At 40.3% G+C, this 25,965-nt stretch overlaps 1 protein-coding gene across 1 annotated transcript in view; it reads right to left on the bottom strand.

The window, feature by feature from the left end:
* Positions 1-955: 955 nt before the first annotated feature.
* The window catches only part of HTRA3 (HtrA serine peptidase 3), a 41,003-nt gene continuing 15,993 nt past the window's right edge, over positions 956-25,965 (bottom strand). The window contains exons 2-9 of the mRNA XM_074951767.1: positions 23,764-23,863; positions 21,371-21,593; positions 19,641-19,835; positions 16,933-16,965; positions 16,156-16,270; positions 7,705-7,753; positions 3,749-3,844; positions 956-2,231 (exon numbers count right to left, since the gene is read on the bottom strand). Coding sequence (XP_074807868.1) covers positions 2,066-2,231; positions 3,749-3,844; positions 7,705-7,753; positions 16,156-16,270; positions 16,933-16,965; positions 19,641-19,835; positions 21,371-21,593; positions 23,764-23,863 — 977 coding nt within the window. The 3' untranslated portion in view covers positions 956-2,065. The remainder of the gene's footprint in view (positions 2,232-3,748; positions 3,845-7,704; positions 7,754-16,155; positions 16,271-16,932; positions 16,966-19,640; positions 19,836-21,370; positions 21,594-23,763; positions 23,864-25,965) is intronic.

Raw genomic sequence — 25,965 nt, 5'->3', positions numbered from 1 at the left:
TAATAGTTAAGCATTTGCATAGGTATTTGCAGGTTTGGGGCCTGTGTGTGTATTTTACTGCAAAGGGCTTGATCTGATCCACATAGAGAACTCTTATAGCTTTCCGTGGGAGTTCCACATGCACAAGGCTTGCAGAATCAATACCCAAGACTAAAATGTTTGGCTAGTTTTAAAGAGAGTCCCTGACAAGACAGAACAAAGACAGTGGCCTTAGAAAATTCCTGCACATGAGTTAGGAACGATGGTGAACTTCACTGAGAAGGGCGGCTCTTATGTTTTAGACACTGGGGCTCAGAAGAGCTAGGCTCAGTTCCTCGCTGTGCCCCAGGCTTACTGTGGGTATGTCTACACTGCAGATTGTCACCCGCGGCTGTGCCAGCTGACTCAGGCTTGCAGGTCTTGGGCTAGGGGGTGTTTAATTGCGGTGTAGATGTTTGGGCATGGGCTGCAGCCCAAGCTCTGGGACCCTCCCACCTCGCAGGGTCCTATACCCCAGGCTCCAAAACAGCCCCTCAGCCCAACTCAACCAGCACAGGCCAGCAGTGGGTTTTTAATTGCATTGTAAACATACCCTGTTTGACCTGGGGCAAGTTACCTACTCTTTCCGTGCCTCAGTTCCCCAACTGTATCTTAGCAGGGTTCTCTAGTTGCCATCGTAGTACAAATAATAATAATAAAAATATGAAAATCACATTATGAAATGTGAATTATAATGTGCATAAGGCATTACTAAACATAGGCTAAGTAAGGGCAGAATCTCAGCAAAAAAATTACGTTCCAAAGCTACAAAATCAAGGCTTCTGTAGCCTTTAAAAGGCTTTCATATCAATCAGCCTAACTTTCTTTAGCTAAATCATCTCTTGGGAGAGTCTGTTCCAGCACAAGAGGCTATTCGCAAAAATAATTAACAGCGGTGCAAAGCAAAATTTTATTTGTGTAAACTTCAATTTCCTTACAGTAGAAACATATACAGTACAAGCATAAGTAGTATATCAATTTTTCAGCAAATTGTACCAGTATAATGAAAAACTAATTTGTACCATGACTTTAAAAAACCCTGTAAAAATACTGTGAACTTTCAAACTTCTTTTTCTGCACACTGTTTTGACCTTTATACATTTAACTAAAGCATTAATTCTATAAGAATCATTTACTATATTCCAGAATTGCATGACCTAGGTGTAACACTCTATAGCCTGGTACCACTTTCATACCATTTTTATATTTACAGATTTTCCCCACCTGCATGCACATATAATGTACAAGCTCCAAGAACAAATAAAGGCTTTGCCAATGCTAATTTCACGTTCAAAGAGGCAAAGAAATGCAAAAACAAACAAAAAAAAGCTCAGCTTTTGGTCAAAGTAGCTTAGTTCTGCTGTGTCAAAATCCTGCTTATAATCATCCAATGGCAATTTCTCCTTTTTAACCATGTTTTCTCACTGTTGATGGAGTTATGGACTTTCAAATTACAGGACTGACCCTGCCATCAATGGCAAAACTTCTATTAAATTTAAAGGGACTGGGATTGGAGCCAGTTTCTATAGTGACACCCCAGAAAGAGTCATAGAGTTTAAGGCCATCACCATTAAGAGGGACCACCAGTTCCAGTCTGAAGACCTGTATATCACAGGCCATCAGTACCACCCAGTACCCACACACTAAAGCCAACAACCAAAATTAGACCGAAGCATTACCGTCACAGGAGATTAGACTATTATTATGTGCCATAGGCAAAGAATAGAAGGGCCAAAGTGCACCAGTGCCCGAGGCCCCTGCAAGGGCAGAGATATGATTAATGTGCCCAATTTACACACATTGTGGGGTTGTTTATTGTTATCCTCAAAATATATTTTAACAAAATTACTTTGAAAGTAAAATCACGTTTGTTTTCATTTTGTAACCTAATTAAATTTAGCTACTATGTACAGACATGGCTCAGGCAATCAAGTTAGTCCACCTTGTCATTAGTCAACAGGAAGTATAATTACTGCAGCTGTAAAGGAGGTATCTGATGTTTCAGAATAAGTGAGTTTAGTTATGGTGTGAGCTTCCTCAGTTTGATTTACATGACAACTTCAGGTTCTATGTTAAACAGCAAGTCATCATTTCCCCTTCGAACTTCAAGTAGTAGAGGTGACTCATTCATCACAGCCTCTTGCAGGTCACTGGAGGTCATCAAAGGACGTCCATTTACTTTGACAATGATGTCTCCATCTTTGATGCCACCTCTGCATAGGCAAGATAAAGCAAGGATTAAGCTGTGTAGTCAAGGGCATTAAATTCACCCTGTATAGAGGACCAGCACAAGGTCTATGCAGCACTTTTTTGACGTAAGTGGCGCATAAGTTTTGCTCTCAGCCTTTCCTTAGGATTGATTTTCACTCAGGGTGTTACTAACTACAGTAAACTGTAATCTCGGCAATTTTCTAGAATCAAACACGAAGCATTAGAGCTAGGCAAATAATGGATTTTTTGGTTTGTTAGCAATTTCAAAAAGTTGAAAAATCATTTCAGAATGGATAAAAAATTAAAATTCTGAATTTTTAGTGAATTACACAGTTGAACAAAATTGCTTTTGCTCAGATTTAATACTTCATTTTGACAAAATCAAAATGTTTCTTTTTGATTTTGACAATTTTTAAATGTATTTCAATTTTTAAAAATAACAAAGAAAATTTTGAAACAAAAAAGTCATTTCAAAACTGAAAAATTGAAATGAGATGTTTTGATTTGAATTTTTTTCCAAACTGAGTCATTTGGCAAAATCTACACAAATTTGCAAAATGTTTTGGCATTGCTGAATCTGCAATCTTTGAAAAAAAAATGTTATATGAAAAATGTTGCCCATGGAGCATTGAATTGAAGATCTGTCTTCTAAAACAGTGAGGACAAATAGAACACAAATCTAGTTTTCACAAGGTATTGTTTTCTCAAAACTTCAGTACCTATAACAACATAGACATGAAAGATACCTTTCACCAGTGAGTCTTTCCAGTTCATCCAAGATTGGACTGTCCCCGTAATATACACTGAGAGCCCTGAGAAGAAACAAATTCTACTTCTAAAAATTCTAAAGTGGACGGAATGTACTGACCAAAATGCTGGTCATTAATTTTCTCTTTGCCTTCAAATATTTATCTGAATGACTTTTAGTTCCTCCTCCAATTTTCTTATTAATTCCTAGAAAAAGTCTTAAAATCTGATATGTAGAAAGCCTGAAAAAACAATCATTCATTCCTCCAAGATGAAGTGTTGGGGCTTAACAATATTAGTACGAAATGAAGTTTGAAAACTGAGCCTAGTCTGTAGAAAATTCAAGCCAACGGCTACTATATCATAATAAGAGGAACATATGAAGACATTTATTCAACAAAGATTGGCAAGCAGCATCCTCATTTATATTAAATTTATTCACACTTAATTTTCCCTTTCAAATACAAATATGGCTACATCGTTGTTCAAGCATGTTTATTTATTTAAAAATTCAAACTAGCTAATACTTTAAGAATTTGCCCTTAGAAATGATATTGTAAATATTTGACCATTTTAAATGTTAATAGAAATTCATCAAAATATTTTAACAGGTATTTTACTAAAAGGCCCATATTCTCTTTGAAAAGCAAAAATAATATAAAGCAAGAACATGCAAGACCTTGAATATAAACAACAACACTGCCTGCCAGTTTCTGTTGGATAAGTATCTTCAACATGAAGAAAAATTATGTTTGCTTTGGATTCCACCTACCTCTGAGAAGGTGAATTTGGAACAACTTCATGTACATAAATTCCACTGCTCACATCAGGAAAATCAGGATTATTGAGTTTTAGTTCTTCCACAAGGCTAAGAGAAGATGAAAATATTGAAATCAGTAATTGTTTCAAAGAGAAATAATTTTCAAAAGTACATTATTCTTGAGTTTTCTCTTGAATAAAATAAGTGTAATAAAATACATTACTTAACTTAAGTATGTATCCACAAATCATCTTGCATTAAAATTGCCTGAATGAAAAACACTCTCTATATCAGCAGTTTTTTTAAAGGAATCAGATTTACTATCATGCATCCTCAATTGCACATGCCATAATTATTCTCTTGTACCTCATGCAGAAATAGCTTGTTCTGTTATTGTTGTGCTTTGTATTGTGGAAGCACCTAAGAGCTCCAGTCATTGACCCCATTGTGCTAGGTGCTGTACTAACACAGAATGGAAAGATGGCCCAGAGAGTTTATAAGCTGAGTAACATTCACACTGGTGATAAGGCAAACATTTGCTAATAGTCTAGTTTGTTTATTCTGGCATTTCATTCTCATTGTGTCCTCAATTAAAAATACAACACTTTTGAAAACTCCAGTCGTAAACAGGAGATCTGTGTCTGGTCCACAGCAAGACCAGACTCCCGAGTTTTTCAAGAAAAATCTTGTTTGGGAAATTTTACTCTGCTTTCACGTGTTCTGCATTTGGCTTGTTTTAGAGTAAGAAGCCAGTGTAAAATACAGATTGTAAAACACCTTGGCCCCCGTAATGTTGGAGGATGACTGACTCCCAGGCTTAGGGTACAGAGTTGCTTCAAGCCTGTCTCTGGGTGTAAAGACTTTCAACCTCAGTCGCATGGATAGCTGTGCTTCAGTCTCCTAAGCGGAGAGTTTGTGAGCTATGCAGTCAGACAGGAAGGAAACCTGCACTCTTCACAAACCGCTTAATTTTCTCCCCCCCCCCCCCCCAATGAAGTTAATAGAGTTAAAAACAAACACACACAGAGAGACACTGTTATTTACCAAAAAAGGGCAACTTCTTGCTGTATTTCTTTAGATACTGCAAATGCAGCAATGCCTCACACTGACTGCATATGTCATGATATTTAAAGATAAATCCTCAGCTGGTGTCTGTCAGCTTCTGCTGAAGTCAATGAAGACACACTAATTTATTCATGCTGAGGATTTGACCCTGATGCGGGAGACAGCAAAAATATAACTCAATAAAATAAAAACTGTTTAGTCAAAAACATCAGCTGGATATGCTGCAAACAGGTGTTTAGTCACACAGCCTTCTGCCACACTGGAGACAGAGCTACTGGTGTAAAAGAGGAATTGTATTAGTGTAAACAGAAGAGTACAAAGGGTTAAAAAGAGATCTCACAAAACTAGGTGACTGGGCAGCACAATGGCAGATGAAATTCAATGCTGATAAATGGAAAGTAATGCACACTGGAAAATATAATCCCAATATAATACAGATGATGGGGTCTAAATTAGGTGTTACCACTCAAGCAAGATCATGCAGTCATAGGCCCATTGCCTTTAAGGTCATAAGGGACCATTGTGATCATCTAGTCTGACTTCCTGCACACTGCAGGCCACAGAACCTCACCACTCACTCCTAACCTCTGGCTGAGTTACTGAAGTCCTCAAATCATGGTTTAAAGACTTCAAGTTACAGAGAATTCACCATTTACACTAGTTTAAACCTGCAAGTGACCCATGCCCCATGCTGTAGAGGAAGGTGAAAAACCACCAGGGTCTCTGCCAATCCGGGGGAAATTCCTTCCGAACCCCAAATATGGCGATGGTCATTGTGGATACTTCCCTGAAAACATCTGCTGAATGTATAGCAGCAGTCAAAAAAGCTAAATGTTTGGAACCATTAGGAAAGAGATAGATAATGAGACAGAAAATATCATAATGCCAGTATATAAATCCATGGTACACTCACCAATTGAATACTACATGCAGTTCTGTTCACCCCATCTCAAAAAAGGTATATTTGAATTGGCAAAGTATGGGGAAGGGACTGTTCATTTTAGAAAAGAGACAAGGCAGGATATGATAGAAGTCTATACAATCATGAATGGTGTGTAGAACGTGAATAAGGAAGTGTTATTTATTCCTTCACATAACACAAGAACCCGATGAAATTAATAGGTGGCAGGTTTAAAACAAACATAAGGAAGTACTTCTTCACATAACACAATCAACCTGTTGAACTCATTGCCAGGGGATGTTGTGAAGGCCAAAAGTATAAATGGGTTCAAAAAAGAATTAGATAAGCTCATGGAGGAAGGTCCAGCAATGGCTATTAGCGAAGATCGTCAGGGACACAATCCCATGCTCTGGGTGTCCCTAAACCTCTGATTGCCAGAAGCTGGGAGTGGATGACAGGGGATGGATCACTCAAGAAAAATTGCCCTGTTCTGTTCATTCCCTCTGGAGCAACTGGCACTGGTCACCACTGGAAGACAGGATACTAGGCTAGACAGACCAATGGCCAGTATGGCCATTCTTGCGTTCATTCATTTGCTCTCCAGTGATATTTCAGACACTAGACAATTACAGATTTTATGTTAAATACGATGAAGAGATAGAATTGGAAGAAATTGTTCTTATTCTGCCAGTTCTTTTGCATACATTCAGCTGGCAAGGGAATGTTTTGTTGGTTTCTCAAAGTAAGCTGTGAGATGGGACAAATGAATGGAGTTTTTAGTCCTACACTGTATCTGGACTAAAGGAAAAGTACTGCCCTTGTGTCAAAATAATGCTTAGTGTGATTTTCATTTTGGTTGTGGAAAAGGAATTGGATTCTGACAGAATGTCAGCTGACTGGGAAAAGCAGAGTGAGAAATTTTGCAAAGCACACATTAACGTATATTGTTACCAGTGGTAGGAGTGGGAGAACTGTAAGATGATTATCATAGGATACAGAGGGACCTAGACAAATTGGAGGATTGGGCCAAAAGAAATCTGATGAGGTTCAACAAGGACAAGTGCAGAGTCCTGCACTTAGGATGGAAGAATCCAATGCACCGCTACAGACTAGGGACCGAATGGCTAGGCAGCAGTTCGGCAGAAAAGGACCTAGGGGTTATAGTGGACAAGAAGTTGGATATGAGTCAACAGTGTGCCCCTGTTGCCAAGAAGGCCAATGGCATTTTGGGATGTATAAGTAGGGGCATTGCCAGCAGATCGAGCGACGTGATCGTTCCCCTCTATTCGACACTGGTGAGGCCTCATCTGGAGTACTGTGTCCAGTTTTGGGCCCCACACGACAAGAAGGATGTGGAAAAATTGGAAAGAGTCCAGCGGAGGAAACAAAAATGATTAGGGGACTGGAACATATGACTTATGAGGAGAGGCTGAGGGAACTGGGGATGTTTAGTCTTCAGAAGAGAAGAATGAGGGGGGATTTGATAGCTGCTTTCAACTACCTGAAAGGGGGTTCCAAAGAGGATGGCTCTAGACTGTTCTCAGTGGTAGCAGATGACAGAACAAGGAGTAATGGTCTCAAGTTGCAGTGGGGGAGGTTTAGGTTGGATATTAGGAAAAACTTTTTCACTATGAGAGTGGTGAAACACTTGAATGCCTTACCTAGGGAGGTGGTGGAATCTCCTTCCCTAGAAGTTTTTAAGGTCAGGCTTGACAAAGCCCTGGCTGGGATGATTTAGTCTGGGATCGGTCCTGCTTTGAGCAGGGGGTTGGACTAGATGACCTCCTGAGGTCCCTTCCAACCCTGATATTCTATGATTCTATGATTAATTTCCTGATCCCAGAATGTAAATTTCACTGCTGAAAACTAAAAATTTCCACAAACCTTGTGGGAGTTTACATACAGATCTGAACTTTGTTGCTCTGAACCACTGCTGAACCTTTATAATGCATTTTATGTGTACCAGTGCAGTTTATATAAAACGTATTTAAAAGATACTTACATGGATGTTATTGTCAGCATCCTTATGCCAATGAAGCGTTTTTTCCCATCTGGAAAAAAACACAGCAGCTATATATAAAGATTTTAGGCAAACAATCACAAGAACACCTTTTCCATTGAAATGGTAAGAGCCAATACAAGCAAGAGGAATCAGCCTTTACTAAGATTAATACCACAGAGAATGCAAAGCATGCATAGTGATTAGAATGACTTCTAAGGTCTTGTGCCTTCCCTCATGAAGCCGTGGATGATTAGAATTAGGATTTCTCCCCTCTAGTCCCATTGCTGAGATAATGGCCGCTATAAAGGGAGTCACAAAACATCAGTTTCAGTACTATAAAAGTTTTACTTAAGGAAAGTTCAGAAAACATCCAAGATTTCTAAAAGATTTAGTAGCACAAAAATCTTTAGAACTTATTACACCTAAGAGAATGCAATTTTTTGTAACTAACTATGTTTGATCTAAAGATGGTTAAGTCAATTTCGTCAAAAGGAGATTTTGAAAAAAAAAATTCGGGGTTGGGGAATGGAAATTTCACAAAAAAAGCTAAATACATATAATGCTAAATAAATAAAACAATTCTTTCCTTGCTTGATACTGCAGGAGTTGAGCTCACGTGTGGTGCTCAAGTTCAGAGTTCCTGGTTTAATCAGAAGTATGCTAAAGGCAAAGAATTCTCAGTAAAAGGTCCTCAACCCTGGAAATTGCTTCCCTTGTTGGTTTGTCAAAGCCCACATTTGCTAACTATCAGGTCATACTGTGAAATCCCCATACAGAACTGCTCGCAGGATCAGGGCCTATTCTCTTGTTTTAAAAGTTTCCAAGCAGGGAGCAGAAACAATACCTTAGGCGACTAGTCGCACAACACACGTAGCGAACAGGTCCCATAGCACTCCAGAGTGCTTTACAATACTATATACACAGCCACTAAACAGCAATTAGTTTAGATTCACCACACATGAGGCAGATATGTATGATCAGCCCCATTTTACTGAGAGGTTACGTGACAATCTCTCACAGAGCCAGTCTCCTGCCTCCCAGGCCTGTGCCTGAACAATGAGACAAAAGTGCCATGGGCTCTTTCACGTTTATAGAGACAGAACCTTCTAAGGACACCTCTGAAAGCCCCACACAAGTAAATTACATGACACTTAGGGCCAGCCTACACTAGAAAATGTCACTCAGGGTGTGAAAAATCCACGCCCCCGAGTGACGCAGTTAGCCGACCTAAGACCCTATGTAGGGAGCACTAGGCTGATGGAATAATTCTTTCTTCAGACGCCATAACAACTGCCTCTCAGAGAGGTGGATTACCTCTCCTGTCAGCAAAGCTAGTATCTATATTGAAGCACTACAGTGGTGCCACTGCAGCATTGCAAGTGTAGACACGCCCTCGACGTATCTGCTTTCCAAAGAATGAAAACACGGTGAAGTGATCCTTACACATTTGAACTTGTGGTGCAAGTGAGTTTAAATGGGGCAAATTCAGCCCTCCTATAAGCTGGCACAGCTCCACTGGTTCTGAAGCTACAACCGTTCTGAGTGGCAGTGATGCCAAAAAGCTGCTGTATGTACTAATTTGATTTGATGAAGCCCTGTGGTGAGTGCTTCAGCAGTTGATTATATCCTGTATAAAAGAGAATTTCCTCTCACTTGGTCCAGAATAACTGTCTTGGAACTTCTTTGAGCATCCCGCTGCTCTCACGTTACGAGAGAGGATGAAGAGGAGAGCCTAAACAGTTGCCTCTAATACTTGTTCTTCCCAGGATATAAATAATCCCAGGCTGGGGAGCTGCTCCTGCATTCCTCGCACACCCTATATCCCCATTAAAGTCAATGGAACACACCCCAGAGATGTGGGATTTACTGGACCCTTGGCAATCTTACAGCATATCTCCAGCTATCTGTGTTGCCTTCCCTGGAATGCTTAGTCTCTCCTGAAATTGTTAAGATGAATTGAGCAAAACTGGCTACAGTAAACTCCAGATAGAGTTCTACTGTTCAGAACAGGGCTGTCAACCACCATGGCCCTGTGTCAGATCCATTTAGGTAACCTGTATAGCATTTATATATATATATATATGCTTCTTCAGAACTGAAGCTTCCATTTAAAAAAAAAAATACCTGCACAGTTCCTAGCGCTCATGTTTGCAAAGGCAACCTCTCAAACTTGAGTGGGACCTGAGTGTGAAATGATGCAGTGTGTTGTCTTCCTGAGTCTGCAATCAGTCTGAAAAGATGTTTCTGAGAGTGTGTACAAGTTGGAGGATCCTTTAAATGTCACCAATAACTATTTTATTGCTGGTCATTTTAACACTTGGGATAGCGAAGGGCGAAGCAGTACAATGGTGCACAAAATGGAGAGGGGGGGGGCTGAATCAGGAATTGCTGCAAAGAAGAAAATGCAGATGAATGAAAGGATAAGAGGCACAGACATGGAACAGGTACAAGAACAGGGATGGATAAGAAACCAAGGGAAGACTGAGTGCTGACCTTAAAGGGCACTATTATCCCTCTGGGTAATGCTAAATGTGACAATGAGGCACTGAACAAATAAGAAATAATGATAATGGCTTAGTTACTATGTAAAGCCTTATTCCACCCTAGATCTTTGTACAAATTGCCCATACAGACCAGTGGGAGATCTGCCGTGGACTGAAGATTTATGGACCATAAGTAAAAATGGAATTTGGCTCTCTCTCCAGAATGAGTTTGACAAACCTCATTTAAAATAAGCGTTTTGTAATTATAGTAAAATGCACACGAGGATCTACTTTGTGAGATTATTTTATCTGCTGCGGCGGTGTGGGCAGAAGCCTTCTGCAAGAACTCCTGCATCTTCTTTTCTTGGAGCATTCTCATCAGAACGTATGAGAACCTAAGACTCTCTTTGCAAAAAGTACATCACTTTACATTTCTCCAAGTTGAATGTCATATGCAAAAGTTAAGTTTTCTACAACAAAACCAGCTTGAGGGAGTATAAATTGGCAGCATTGCTGGCAATCTTAGCAGAGAAGCCAAGGAATGAATGGGCATTGAGACTCAGTGCATTGTTACCACACAGGGATGGCCCTTTTGAGGGCAGAGTTGAGTTACATTGGCAGAGCAGTGCAGGGAAGCTGGAGTTACAGTGTGCCATGCAACGGTCTCCAGAGCTGTCAAGATGGCAGTTTTCATGAGCACTTAAAATTGCTGTAGGGATCAGGAGGCAGAAGAAAAAATCATTAAGACAGCAAGCACAGAATGGAAAGAGGTCCTGAAAATAATGAGCCTCTCACCAGAGTGAAATCACAGTAACTAAGGCTTTCTTATTATTATTATTTTAAAATGTTCATCTGCTGGAATAATCAAGCTATACATATGTGGAACAACTTCAGTCTGAAGCCAGTATGACCCATGGAGAAGGAGATCTTTTAAAGTTCTCTGAAACAGAAGGTGCCGGATTCACCAGTGCGATCTAGATAATTTGTGCCACTCCAGTGATGCAAAACAGCTGCAAACCTGGCTTAACAGATCGGTTAAACTGGAGTAGTGCAAAGCACCAGGAGGTTGCTTGTGAATCTGGCCCCAAAGGCTGGAAGTACCTAACTACTTAAGAAGCTTTATATTCTATGAGATATTTTCATATTTTATATTCTATGAGATATTCTCAGCTTCTTCTTCTCAAAGTTAAACTTTTTGATTGATGATTATGATAATATACAAAACGAGACAGGTCAATAAGGGGCTAAAGGCATGAATATTCATAACCACAGACAAAGCTACAGAAAAAGTATTATTGTTAGAGCCAAATTACAGGCCTGAACCTGCAAACACTCATGTACATGAATAACTTTATCATGTGAGTATTGCCACTGTCCAGTCAGTAAGAGTGCAATCCTGGTGCCACTGAAGTCAATGGGATTTTGTTGTTGACGTCAGTGGGGTGAGGATTTCTCCAAGACCTTCTAAGGAAGGAACTAATCTTGCATTCTACTTGGTATGCAGGGAAACTTCCTACTACTCAGTACACACCCATTGCATTTAGACTGCATCAGCGGGCCTGAAATTATTTAAGAAAAATATTCCACTGTCAAACAGATACAATGAAACTGCTCCAGCCTCTCCTGTTTACTGGTGGGCTGTGTATTTTCTCAAGCTGTATAACTAACTGAGCTATAGAGTGAATCAATTATCTGAATGCAACTCTAAGATGAAGAGCAGCCCAAATGACAGTTTTCAATATCTTTACCTGTATGCAGCTATTTATCTCTATTATTATCTTTAATAATTATTACTATTTGCTAAACCCAACAGCTTGCTTAGCTCTGGATGGAGCCAATCCAGTGAGATGCTTTGGTTTAGTTGTCCCCAAAGGCAAGAATATTTTGCTGATATTTAGTCTAATTGTTAGTTTACTGTCTTTCACCCCAGCACTCCCTGTTAATATCCTTCTAGGAAGTCCTGAGTTCTGATTTCAGCCCTGCCAGTGATTCCCACTTTGGGCTTCAGCAGATTGCTAAGATCGATTTTTTCATATCTGGATCTCTGAAGTTAGGCACCGAAATAAGTGGCCTGATTTTCAGAGGTGCTGAGCTGTTGAAGTCACTGGGAGGTGGGGATTCTCAGAACCTTTGAAAATCAGATAACTTATTTAAGTGCCTAATTTTAGGTACCCCAGTTTGAAAAATCCAGCCTTTGCATGGTCAATTTTCCCATGTATATAATGGGGATGATTTACCTACCTCCCTGAGGTACTCAGGGTTAGTTAATGCTGTTACAGAGTTTTGAATGGCTAAAGCTCTATATAATAAAAGCATTATTATTATGGTAATAATAAATAAGGTATTATTATTATGACCATCCCATTTGATATAGTGCTAAATGACTTTACATTTAAATATTGCTCATAATTCCTAATAGAGTGTATATTTTTGATTCTTCAGCTTTGTAAGTAGGATTACATATTTGTGTGCAATAAACACACAGTATGAATTTCATGACTATGCACATTATACAACACTGATAAAGTTATCTGCTCAACTGAGATTTTAAAAGCCACAGTCATACTAATTTTACAATGTCATGGCGGTCTCCTCTACACCAGAATCAAGTTGTAAAGAGGCATTTCCTAAGAAGGGTACTGTAATAGTTTATGCTTCCACAACCCAATCTTTTCAGTTAGATGATATTCAATGCAGAATGGAAACACCCTTATCCTTATTCCTTATGATTTAATCATAGCATGATTCTGAGGGTGGATCAAAGTTAAATGACCAATTCCCTTTCTATATTTTCGTATGATGAAATGTAACTGGCCCAAAGGAAAAGGATGATGAAAAACTAGAAATTCTATTTACAGTCATAAAAAGGAACAATGTAAGTATGGAAATTTGAAAGCTATTACTAAGTATCCAAAAATGCAAACTTAATCCTTAACACCATGCAAACAACTGCTGAAATAAACTCATTCCTTCCACATTTCCACCATAGCATGGGCTAGTAAATGACTTTAAAGAATAGCCCTGCTTTGGCAGTGGTTCAGGGCAAATGGGCCAGGTGCTTCCTACAAGTATACAAGTGGTGCCTGACCAGATGAGTGTCTTGATTCAGTATGACATTGCAAGTGAGGGTTAGTAACCAAGTGTGCCATACACAGAAGGAACAAGGATGAAAATAACAAGATCTGGTGGCCACTCCATATGGTACATACACATCACAATGGTCTGGCTCGTCCCTTTCACTTCTTGTCTGCTCTGCGTAGTAGGGAGTTGGATATGGTGGAAGAGGAGGGAGGTAACCTGTTGTACAGATTCAGGATGGACATTCCAGCATGGAAAGGGACACAGGCATGCCTGTGAGAGAAGCAGATAAAGGGGATAGCGAGGCCAGAATCATTGGTGAGTGTAGAGGAGTGGGAGGTAGGGCACAAAAGGAGACCAAGTCAGAGATGTAGGCTAAGTCTGGCCTTGAACACAAAGACTGTGAATGTGAGGCTCAGGCAATGGGAAGCTACTACAATGACTCAACATGGCTGAGGGGATGGCATAGGAAAACTGATTTCAGCAGCAGCATTTTGGATGGACAGGCATGAGAAGGTGGGGCAGGGTAGTAGGGAAGAGACCCAAGAAAAGAAGATTGCAGCAGTCATGGTGGGAGATGATATGGGTGTGGACAAACAATTTGGCAGTCAGGACAGAAAGGAAGGGGCAGGTTTTAGAGAAGTGACCCCACTTGGCCACCAGTTATGGGTCTGGGAGAAAGGGAGGATGGTAAAGTTATGAATTGCACTGGAGGACTAAGGTAGGGAGGAAGGTTTGGGCTGAAATATTAGTAGGTCAGTTTTGGCTATGTTGAGTCTGAAATGGCAACAACTCATTCAGCGTGAGGTGTCAGACACAGTTAGAGATAGGAGCCTGAAGACCAGCAGATAAGTCCAGAGTGGGGAAGTACATTTGACAGTAATTGGTGTACTTACACTGTAAGCTCTTTGGGGGCAGGGATAATCTTTTTGTTCTGTGTTTGTACAGCACCAAGCGCAATGGGTTTGTGGCCCATGACTGAGGTGGCTGCCCGCTACCCCATACCAATAATAATAATCGTCATCATCATGATCATCATCACTGCAGTAGTGAAGACCATGCAAATAGAAGTCATTTATGAATAAAGTATAGCGGCATTATCCCTCCCAAAGCTACCCAGTATGTCCTCGGTGTTTGGATCTTATTCCCCACCCTGCCTGCTCCCTGCCTCCTTAGGATAATCTGCGGGGGTGGGGGTTGTCCCTGTCCCTTGCAAAAGACACAGAAGAGGAGGGAAATCGTCCTTGATTAAAGTCAAGTTACAAGCTGTTCCTAAGTGTACCTCAAGTTAAGCTGGTTCATCTACAACTCTCACCCTTTCTGACGACTTTCCCTCTGAGTCTTATATATGAGATACTGTCTATTCTTTGGGTCTCTAGGTTTAGGAATAACGAAATATCACTTTTTCTTCCAAGAAGCTGTCTTCAAATCCCAAATCTCCACATACAATGACGCCACAGCCTCTCTCAGGCTGTAAGCCAACACTCCTTCCCTCAGCTGTGTGCAGCCTTCCTCTGATTTTATGTGGACACAGCAGCAAAATGAGGACAGGCACATGCATGGAATTAAGCAGGAGGCCCCAACTTTTATTAAACTTTAACACAAGGGAGAGGTGCTACCTGCCCATCACCCATACTCTCCTGTACCAGGCATTTAATTGGTTCCAGGAGCAAAAAGAGGCTCCACATGCCCCCACTCCAGGTTGAATGCTGGTGAATGCTAGCCAATCAGCAGCCCTCCCTACCAGCTGGCCAACAGGTGTCAGAGACGCCCAGGAGGAGGAGCTACCTACTGTCCCTAAGTGAGTGTCTCCCTCCCTCACTGCTGGGCCCGTTCCCCTTCACTGCTGTCCGTATCAAGTTCCCCCACCCATTGGGGCAGGTAGGTGGCATTTGTCCTTATCAGTTTAAACACCAACAGAAACCAAGACTTGCATCCTGGTGGCCTTTCACTGACAGCCCCCACCTCCCAAGTCCATACCTGAGAGTGTCCCAGAGCTGTAGCTGTCCATTCTGTCACACTGCCAGCTGAATGTGTGCGAATTACGCAGTTCTTGAACAGATAATTTACAACTAAAATCCAGACAGTATTTTTGAATAACGTATTTATAAAAACAGGAAGGTCTCTTAAAATAAATGCATTCCAGAGCACCTCCCTATTAATTAAATGTGTTTTGTAAGTTATTTATATAGCGATCTGAGCCTCACTTTTGTCCTGTCAACCCAATGTAGCTATTATAGATGTTATGGCACTTTTAATGGGAATATAGCAGCGTTTCTTAGTCAAAATTTCTCTTCCTACTGTTGTGAGGCTTGTTAGTTGCCTCTTAGAACTGGGTACTAATTAAGGAAAATGTAAAATAATGTTTAATTCTTTTAGTTATTATAACATTATTATGTGTTTCCATGGGGATATAATTTATCCCTTCAGAATGAAAGGTTCTCTATGAACTAATTTTATTGTCGGTCAACATTACTGCTGGCATGGTGCTATTCTATAATACAGAGTACAGTAGAGTAGCCTAACAGAAAGGAAGAATGATGCAATGAGTAGGCACTTGCGTGGGACCCAGGAGATGCAGGTTCAGTTCTCTGCTCTACCACATGTGGCCTGAATGACCTTTTGCAAGTTGCTTAGTTTCTCTTTGCTCAGTTCACCATACATAAAAAGGGGATAATATCTACCCCACAGGGGACTAGTGAGGATGAATGCATTAGATATTGTGAGGTATTATAGAAATGGAGCCACAAAAATACAATAGATATGCTGCACATTGCAGTCAGTCACTGTATTTCTTTTTTGGTTAACACAGACCAAACTACTGAAATACGAGTTCGCAGTATCATTCAGAACGGTATTTTTTCTAGCCAGCGTTGCTTGAAGAATTTACCTTTATTTTGTTTGTCATGTGACTCTGTGAGGAACTGAGAGATGCGATCAGAAGGAATAGCAAACGAAATTCCAGCAGTAACCTTTAAAGTGTTTATTCCAATCACTTCACCATCCTGTGGAAAGAAGACAGCCAATGAAATTGTCTGTAAAGGACTACAAGGTTAATCCCACTGCCTAAGGCCTTACTTTTCAAAAAAGTAAATTGAGGTCAGTTACTCACAATCTGGAGAAGTAGAGCAATGATTTACTGGGGAAGCTATTCTTTCCTATTATCATTGTTTTCATGGGTTTTGAGAAAGGTACTCAAAAGATGGTAGTGGTGATACAATAAATAATGATAAAATTATTCTTCACTTTGAATCAAATTGTTTTTATTTACTTGTCTTCTAGGGACACATTTTCAGACCTTCACGTGTAAGTTCTATGTGCAAAAAATGTGCACTTGCCCATTTTCCAAGCAGAAAATGGGCATTTGTACGCACGTCAGATACATGTCTTTCTGCACATACAGTTAGGCGTGCAATTTCCAGATTTGCATTAGCAAAAGGAGAGTTTGCAGCCACATTGGACACATATAGATGTTTTTCACAGGCATAACTTATATGCCATTATCTGACAATTTAGCCATTAGTGATTTTTTCTTGAAGACCTGTCACTTTAATGATGTAAGATTTGTGTATGTGTATAATATATTGGACATTCCATCTTCACTGAGAACATAAGAGATAAGTACGCCAGTTCTGTAAAGGAAAAAAAAAAATCAATCCGTTCTTACCAAATTAACCAGAGGTCCTCCTGAGTTTCCATACTGTAAATATAATGGTAGAATATGTTAAATTGTTATTTTACGGCAGGAAAGGAAAATCGCGCTTCAGATCGTGTTATTTATTAGCACCTGAGAGTGAGCTAGGCACTGCACTGAAGGACACAATCCCTACCATAAAGAACTGAGAATTAAAGGGCCTGATCCTGCAAAGGAATCCAAGTGATGAATCCTTAGGATTATATTTGCTTCTTTGCAGGATCAGGTTCTAAACTGGGGTTAATATTAGGGGAAATGTTAAAGAAAGTCTCTAAAGTGTAAAACCATATTTTTATTCTCCCAGGTATTGTTACAAAAGAGTTGGAAAACATTTAATCCATGTTTAGCCAATTACATCTCAGTACAATGTTAATAAACCAATATTTTTTAATAAAACCTAGACCTGTCAATCAGCAGATTGGGTTGTGATACTGTCAGCTACTTTCCCCAAGGAGCAAAAAGAACGTGGCCAACATTAATTAAACCTCACTGCATCTCCTTATGAGGTAGGTAAGGAGACACAGGGGTTGCTTTACTAATCATAGATATGCAGCTAGCTCTGGGGGGAAATGTGGCAACTGTTTAACTAAGCAGTTTTGAGTTTTCCCAGCATCTGAAGACTTTCAAGGAAAAAACCCCAAAAGCAGAGAGCTGCAGGAAGTGGGAGGTGTAGAGGTCACTTGCCTATCTACTTGTTGGCTGCACAAATTTGTTTTTGAGTTGGGCCAAGTCCTTGGGCCAGTTTATCTAAGAGCCAAGAGCAGCAAGCTACCAGTCAAAATAAACAAGCAATGGATGAATAATAGCAATACGAGCCATCTAAGAGTTTACCTGTTGATTGCACTGGGCAAAGCGCTGTTTATTCTCAGAAAAATAAAACATAAAATCTACTTTGATTTTTATTAATTTCATGGTATCTCTTTTTCAAGTAATCATTTGTAACAGATCTGAATTATTTCTGACTGTGGAAAACTGAGCCATGAAAGCAGCTTTTTCAGATACAATACCCTGAATCACGCAAAAGCTTTCACAATAACAGAGAACCAGGGACACCTTTCACTTGCTGTCCTATGCTAGAATAATTTGATGGTAAAAAACCCGTATGTACATATACAATATAGTTCAGTTTATTACAGTATTGCCCATTCCCTCTTTTGTCTCTCCTCTCACAAGGCAGCTACGCATTCTTGCTGAAGTGTCTTGGCTGAGCAACAGGAATGCTTTTGAATAGAGCAACTATCAGACTCTACCTATGCTCAGGAGGAATGAGTGAGTTAACTAAGCTTACTGCTTCCCCAGGCCAGAGATCATCTTCATACCCCATGTTGTCTGTTGGAAGAACAACTCAAAATGTCGCTTTTTCCTGTCTTTTCCTTCCTTCCCTACTCTCGGGCTTAAATTCAGCCACAGCTGTCGAGAGCAGAGCTCCAGTAAATATTTTCAAACCCCCTGGAGTTTTCATAGCATGCTTGGGGGGGTGGCAGTGGGGGGCTCTGGGAAATATTCTATGAGAATTTAAGCCCTGCCTACTATAATATCACCTTTGCCCTTGTATTATGTGTTGAACTGGATCAGAAGCTACCTGTGTCGGAACTGGATCAGAAGCTTTTGGGGGCAGAGATGAAGTCAAGAAAATCCTGTTCTAATCCTGGCTCTGCCACCAACTTGCTGTTTGCCCCTTCAAATAAAATCTTTAAAGTGCCTCAGTGATTTAGAAGTTAATGGGACTTAGGCTGCTAAATTTCACCCTGAACCTCTTCACAGTGTATAAACCAGATTCTTTGATACAACCACCTCAAAAGGGTGTTGTGAGAAATAATGAATATTTACAAAGGGCTTTGCCCATGTAAACAGCTAAATACTATTAATTTACTCTGCTGGGTACATTGTCTGAATATAGTGAATACATATTTCTGAGAATATTTTTGTTTTAAAGTTTTGGCAGACTTTAGCTGTCATCGCCCCTTAAATTCACTAGAAGTTGCATGCAAGTATCTCAGGGCATAATTTAGTCTTTTTCCGTCATCCCTTGTAGCCCCTCATATGTCTGGTCAGCACGTAACACAATGGGGCCTCAATCCTGATTGGAGTCTCAGGCTGTTACAGTGATTTAGGATTAGATTCTCATTTGGACTATATGGCAGAACAAGAGAGTAAGAACTTCTCCTTAAGTCCCTGTGGGATCCCTGAACCTTAAAACTGGGCACATACAGGTAAGTAGATCTACTCACCCATTTATTCTTTCCCTGGGTAGAGAAAAAATGGAGCTTTGGCACAGTAGTTGCCAAGCCGGTGCAGACAGGAGCATGATAATTCACTGCTGATCTATACCAGCCATATGTCACTGCACATATGCTCCCTGGAATAAGGCAGAAATTGGCGGGGGGGGGGGGGGGATGCAACCTCAAGGCGTGCTTCTCATTCATAATACCTCCCAGGACTATTGCTAGGGTGGGGCATCTTATGCACCTTCTCTTCCTCAGGTCAGAGTCTAACCCACAGACACAGAATAATCTATCTGTCATGCATAAAGAGGGCATAATTTATTTTATAGGAAGTCCCTTTTATTCAGTGGAATTCATCTAACAGGGCAGTTATTCCCTGCAGCACCAGTGGAATTTCAAGGTTCCAGGACTATAAATCTGGTGAGTTTCTGAACTCCTCACCTACCCAATACTTACATTGATAATGGCATCTGTCTGAATGTAATCCATATCCGAGTCCCTTAGGCCTAGCTCCTTTCCATCTCGCTGAGCAGTGCTGACAATACCTGTTGTCACAGTGTTCTGCAAGGCAAAAGGGCTCCCAATAGCCACAACGAACTCCCCAGGACGCAGATCGGCCGAGTGGCCCAGTAATAATACGGGTAGTTTTTTCTTTTAAAATAAAAACAGGAAGAAAACAGAATTACTGTCAGTTTATGGCTGGTTACTCAAAATGAAATGTAAGGCCCAAACCCTAGCTACAGACCAGAAGGATATGCTGCCACCTATGTCCAGCGGAAGAGCAATTCTGCCATCGGAAGTCAGGATATCACAGCTCAGGCCAGCTCAATGCGCTGCAGGTCGCTGCTTCCTGCTACTGTCTTCAGAAGAAAAGGGCTCAGTCCTCATGGAGCTGCCTTGCAATCATTGTAGATGGCAGAATCAGCCCCAACAAGATTCTGGGACAAACTCATGCATTTTCCACGGGATGACTCTTGTCATGATGTGCAACCCACCACAAGCCGGATTCTGCCATCCTTACTTACATTGTGCAGTATCTTACTGCCAACGTAGCACCACTGAAATCAACGGGATTATTTGCAGAGTACGGTATCACCTAGTGTGAGTAAAGGTGGGAGAGCCTGGCTGCATGTAAGTGATGAGTAACTGCTGGGGGACTCTTGTGTACTATGGCAGGTTCCCCTCTGTACAACCACATCATATAGTTTGCTCTCAGCAGGCTGGCTCTTCCCCTTTGACCAATGTTCCCCTCTTGTGCACGCCACCTTCATGCAGGATGGAGCCTTTAACTACAAGTATTAAACTGTCCCAATAAAGCAAATGATTTTTGAGAGAGAGGATGTTCACTTCAGATATACCCATACTCTCCCAACATCAAAAGGACTTTTTTCTTCAAACACAGTCACACTCACGTCTTCAGTTATGTTTTCCAATATGCAGAATCTGCATCTTTCTTTTAATCAGTACTTCCATACCAGAAACAGTGAAATAATTTATGAACAAGACGTGAAATTTCCCAGGCCTACAGCTGCAGTCCATTCCTTACATTTCATCTACAATTTATATTAGGCTTCACATTGACTAGCAAATACTAGTGAATGAGATATATAGTATTCCCAGGCAACAATCAAAATAAGTTTCCATGAGGCAATTTGGTCAATTTCTGCCCAACGATAGAACCATTTCTGGTCTAAATACTGGAAGAACCATACTTTTGTTAACGAAACTGTGATGCTCCACTAATAGTAATATTCCACATTTTGAGCCAGATCTTCAGTGATATAACTCAGAGCACTGCATTGAAATCACTGGTTCTGGGCCTTTGATTTGACTATATATTTAGTCATTGAAATGGGAACCTTCTTTTTTTCCCTTTTTTATCTGACCTGTATCATATTAACAAGATCTGCTAATAAACAATTCCTTGGAAAGCTGTTTGCTTATTTTGCAGTCTCTCTGGCTGTTAATTCCTGATTGGAGCAAAGAAATGTGAACACGATGACTTGCTCTTAAAAATATATTAGGTTCATTTGCACTGTGAAATTTGCATTACATTAATAATGAACAATTCCACACATGTTTCGAAAGAGATTCTTAAGAATATGTTCCAGCAAACAAGGCTGTGCCTAAAACACAACTGAGCTGAGGCTACCAGTCTGATTCGTTTAACCTCTTAGATTACTTACTTTAGGATGAATCTTTATTGTTGCTATATCAGACTTCTTGTCAATGTCTTTGATTGTTGCTTCATAGGTATCTCCAGTCTGCAGCTGCACTTTTAACTGTTGTCGCCCTGATATAGCATTGCTGCTTGACACCACGTGGGCATTGGTTACAATTAAACCCGAGTCTGACATTATAAATCCAGATCCACTGGACAAGGGGACATTTCGGCCAAAGAGAGGATGTCTGTACCAGAAACAAACAACAATATCTCATACATTAAATAGCTTGTGGGGAATAATAATATTATTTAACAAGGCTTATTACAGTTTGTAGCAGCTCATACATATAGATCACCTTTCACTCTGAAGAATCCCAAAGCACTTTATCATTGATGTTAGATCTGGTAAAAAAAATACTGAATTTTAAAACGTTGACAAAAAAAGACAAAATTTGCACAAAAACGTGGATCCATTGTTAGACCAGCTCGAATGAATGTCATGCCAGGGATTCTCAAATGTGGGATTGTGGAGTACTTTCCTAGCAGTTTGCAAAGAGCTGGAAGGTCACATGGTCCTTTTGCATCTTTGTTTTCAGCTACTTTTACAGGTATCTGAGTTTTCATTGCAAAGAAGGCGCCTGGATGCCAGTAAAAGTAGCTGGAATACAGGGAAAGGAATCAGCCCATCTGACTCCACTCATCACTGCTGCTATGTGAGAGGAAAATGAAGGCAGGAAACAAGAGCTTCCACCACCAGAGGGAGCTAAGAGTGGGACTGGCACCTCTGGTAGGAGTGGGGAACCAGGGAAGAAGGGGGAAAGGCCCAGGCAGCAAGGCAGCTTGTGCAAAAAAGAGGAGGAAATGGCAGCAGGTACTCATGGATAGGAGACTGGAGCAGGGGGCACGAAAGCCTGTTCGGGGGAAGGCAGGGGTTGAGAAGGGGAAAGAAGAGATAGAAAAGGGAGACAAAATTAAGAGAACAAGCAAATGGTGTGATTTAGAAAACTGAAGAAAACACTTACTGCACTGAAGACAGTTACAGATACATTAAAGATTTTTCTAAGTATGACTCTTCCTGGTAAGCAATTGCTGCCATTGCTTCAGGTGTTTTATGCAAATAGGAATGGAGATGGTTCCAGTGATAGCAAATGGGAGGGGAGCTGGTCCAGGAATCTGTCTCCCTGATAAGATGCAGTCCAGGCTGTGAAATTATTTGAAGCCCATGGTACATACAGCAACACTGAAGTGCAGCCAGCCCTGGGCTCAATCAGTGCCTAATACATCGCACATCACTGAGGGATGAGGAGTTAATCAGATTTGAGTTTTTACAAGGACTCGGGGGGCAAATGTTTTCTTTTCTGGAAAGGTGAAAGGATTTATAATATATACACAGAGAAAGCAAACAGGTCTTGGGTTTTAGAGTTTTTCAAATGACCGAACACTGTAAACTATTAATAGATTCATAGATTTTACAGGCAGCATAATTTAGTCAGACCTCCTGCATACCACAGATCATAGAAGTTCACCAAGTGATTCCTGCATCAAGCCTGTAACTTCTCTTTGAGCTGCAGCAGATCTTGTGGAAAGACATGCAAACTTAATTTAAGTCTTCAAGTGATGGAGAAACCCCCAGACCCCTAGGTAAATTGTTCCAATGGTTCATTACCTTACCTGTTAAAAATGCACGTTGCTTCTCATCTGCATTTATCAAGCTTCAGCTTCCATCCATTGGCTCTTATCATGCCTTTGTCAAATAGATTCAAGAGTCCTCTCCTATCAGATATCTTTTCCCCACTTAGGTACTTATAGTGCCTGATCAACTTGCCTCTTAACCTTCTCTTGGATAAAGTAAATATAGTGAGGTTCTTTAGGCTCTCACTGTAAGCAGCCTTTTTCCAGCTTAGCTTTTTGTGTACGTTTTTTTTCACTGGAATGGTTCATATTTTACGTTCTGTCCAAATCAAGATTGAATGAATCTCAAAAACAAATATGATAGCTTCATTTTATTCCATATAATCCAAAGGTTGTGAGGACAGTTAATGTTTGTACAGTACTGTGAAGATGTTAAGAAGTATACGTAGCTAGGTACTATTAATACTATCATTTATTATCCATTTGCACTACCACTTAAAACCAGGATTCCTTCCTACATGCAAGCATAGCTGAATTAACACTGGACAGATCCTGCTCCAGGGTGGTTGAGATATCATTTGAAAAAACACGCCTGCAAGACTTTGGATTTGTTTATCTTTGTCTGGCCATGGGAGATTGCTGGTTTCTAAGAAAACTTTACCAGTTACAGGCTTCTGCTAGAGCACTAGTCACTACTGGCAGCACAATCATGTGTTGGCATGCTTCTAAACAATGCAGTTAGAACACACACACACACACACACACACAGTCAAAAAAAGTTACCTCAGGAAAAGTTCAATATGAACAACTGCAGGTGCAATCTTTTCCACCACATCTGCAATGAAGTTAAACTTGTATCTTGGGCTGTTGGGCTGTTGGTGACCTATACTAGCAGAAAAATTGGGTATGTTAATAAGAAAATACCCTTTGTACCAATCACATGAGTTAAATTTGTCTATAGTTCACATGGGGACATTTTCCAGCCAGACAGGGGAAAGGCATATAAGCCATTAAGAGACTTTTAAAAATTGCTTGTGTTTTGTTTTGTCCTGAGAAAACGGCAAGGCCATTTGGCAAAGAACTTCCTAGATTAATTGGAACTCACAAGATGTAGTGATGGCCTTGTCTGGCTGGTTTTTTTTTTCAGAACTAGTCATAATTGTTATTTAAAATTTCTACTGCAGTAGCACCTAGAGATCTTAACCAAGTCAGGACCCCACTATGCTAGGCACTATACTAAAGTACCGCAAATGACAGTCCTTGCCCCAAAAGCTTATGTGTGAACTCACTGTGAAAATATCAACTGAAAGCAGATCTACCAGAATCCTTATGATCTGTTATTATAATTCAGTAATAAGTTTGACAGTATTATGAAAAGAAACATGAATAAAATATGAAATTCTGTAAAAGGAAGAATAGCTCTGAGATAAGCCACCAGGCTTTCAGTGTTATTACTGACACTGAAGTTTGGGAACACCTGTACTGCTACAGTTTAGTTAATCATGTTTATTATGAGTGTCTAGGGAGAACGGGGCTCCATTGTGCTAAGCACTGTACAAACATAATAGTAGAAGATAGTCTTGCCCCAAAGAAATTACAGGAAGCTTAAAAGACATGGACAATTGTTTCTCAGCACTTTTATAATAAACTCTGTTGCAAATGTTTTGCAATGGCAAATAATACATTTCTCAAATTTCCTAGCATAGTAGAAGCTGTTTGTAAACAACTTTAATTGTACACTCCCATAATGACTAAGACTCCAGTCCTGCAAAGGGAAGTGTTTATGCAGAGCCTTATGCTGGCGGGGAGTACCAATGACTTCAATGGCATTCCATGCGAATGAATCTCATTGGAGGTTCAGGATCTAAGTCAGCAGGAATATGCACAAGAATAGGAATAAAGTTTGAGCTGATTTTCTTCACAGAACAGCAGGAGGAGATCACACGTCACACCTGTAACCAAAATTGTGACTAGTTTCCCACCCAGCAAAACCATGGTGGAGTCTAAACAGGTAATAGAAATCAATACAATAAGGCATTCCCCACTGGAACACAGTATAGTCATTTCAGGGTAAATGTAAACTTTGTACTTAAACCGATAAAGAGTTAATCTTGTTTGTAACACTGTCAGAAAATCAAACGCAGCTTTCTTTTACATCTTCAGCTACCCCAATTGTAGTCATATGTACACAGTGTAGTGATTTAAAATAAACTCTGAGAGTACCGGATTGCTCAGAGGATTTGTAATGAGACACAGCTCTTTTCATCTCTAGGTTAGTTCAGATCTGGTGCAATGGCTGCAGTTCCATGCATTATGGGAAGGAGCTGGTGGGCTCAGTACACATCATAAAACTTACTCCATCACAGCTGGTACCTAAGGGGCTCTTGCAGGATGTGGATTGAATGAGAATGGAACACAGCCTATTCTCTCACTGTTAGAACAGAAGTAAGGCCCATTCTGTTTTGGTCTGATCTTTTATGCCTCCTCCTCAATCCCTGCACTGAGCTCAGCTCAGGCTCAAGGTTGAATTGGCTCCATAATATGTTCAGTTTATGTAGTGCTTCAGGGAAAAAATGCTATATGAATGGAAGAGACTACTGAAATGTATTAGACTTTTCTTAGCCTAGCCAATGTAACAAAGAAGAGGCACAGATAAAGCACTTCTCTGCATAATCTACATTGTTTTCTTTCTGCAGCTGCTTACCTAACTTTTAAAGAAGGAGAGAGAGACAGACCCAGAAGGAGAGTAAGAATAAGAGTAGGGAGACTAAGAGGTTATGGGGGAAGGGAGTCAGAAACAAAGGAAAAATAGAGAGAGAGGCTGACACAGAGGAGGAAGAAGAAGGAGAGACACAGGGCTGGGGGAAGAGGGATAGGAGAAGGAATCAGTAATAATTTAAAACATCTTCCTATATTTTGATATTCTATCTGGTTATTAGTTCAAAGATTATCGTGGGCACCAAAGTTTAATGGTGAGCTCTAGAG

Source organism: Natator depressus, chromosome 4 (assembly GCF_965152275.1).
Source record: "Natator depressus isolate rNatDep1 chromosome 4, rNatDep2.hap1, whole genome shotgun sequence".
Lineage (NCBI taxonomy): Eukaryota > Metazoa > Chordata > Testudines > Cheloniidae > Natator > Natator depressus.
The sequence above is the reverse complement of the archived record's forward strand: the minus strand, read 5'-3'. Positions and strand labels throughout refer to the sequence as shown.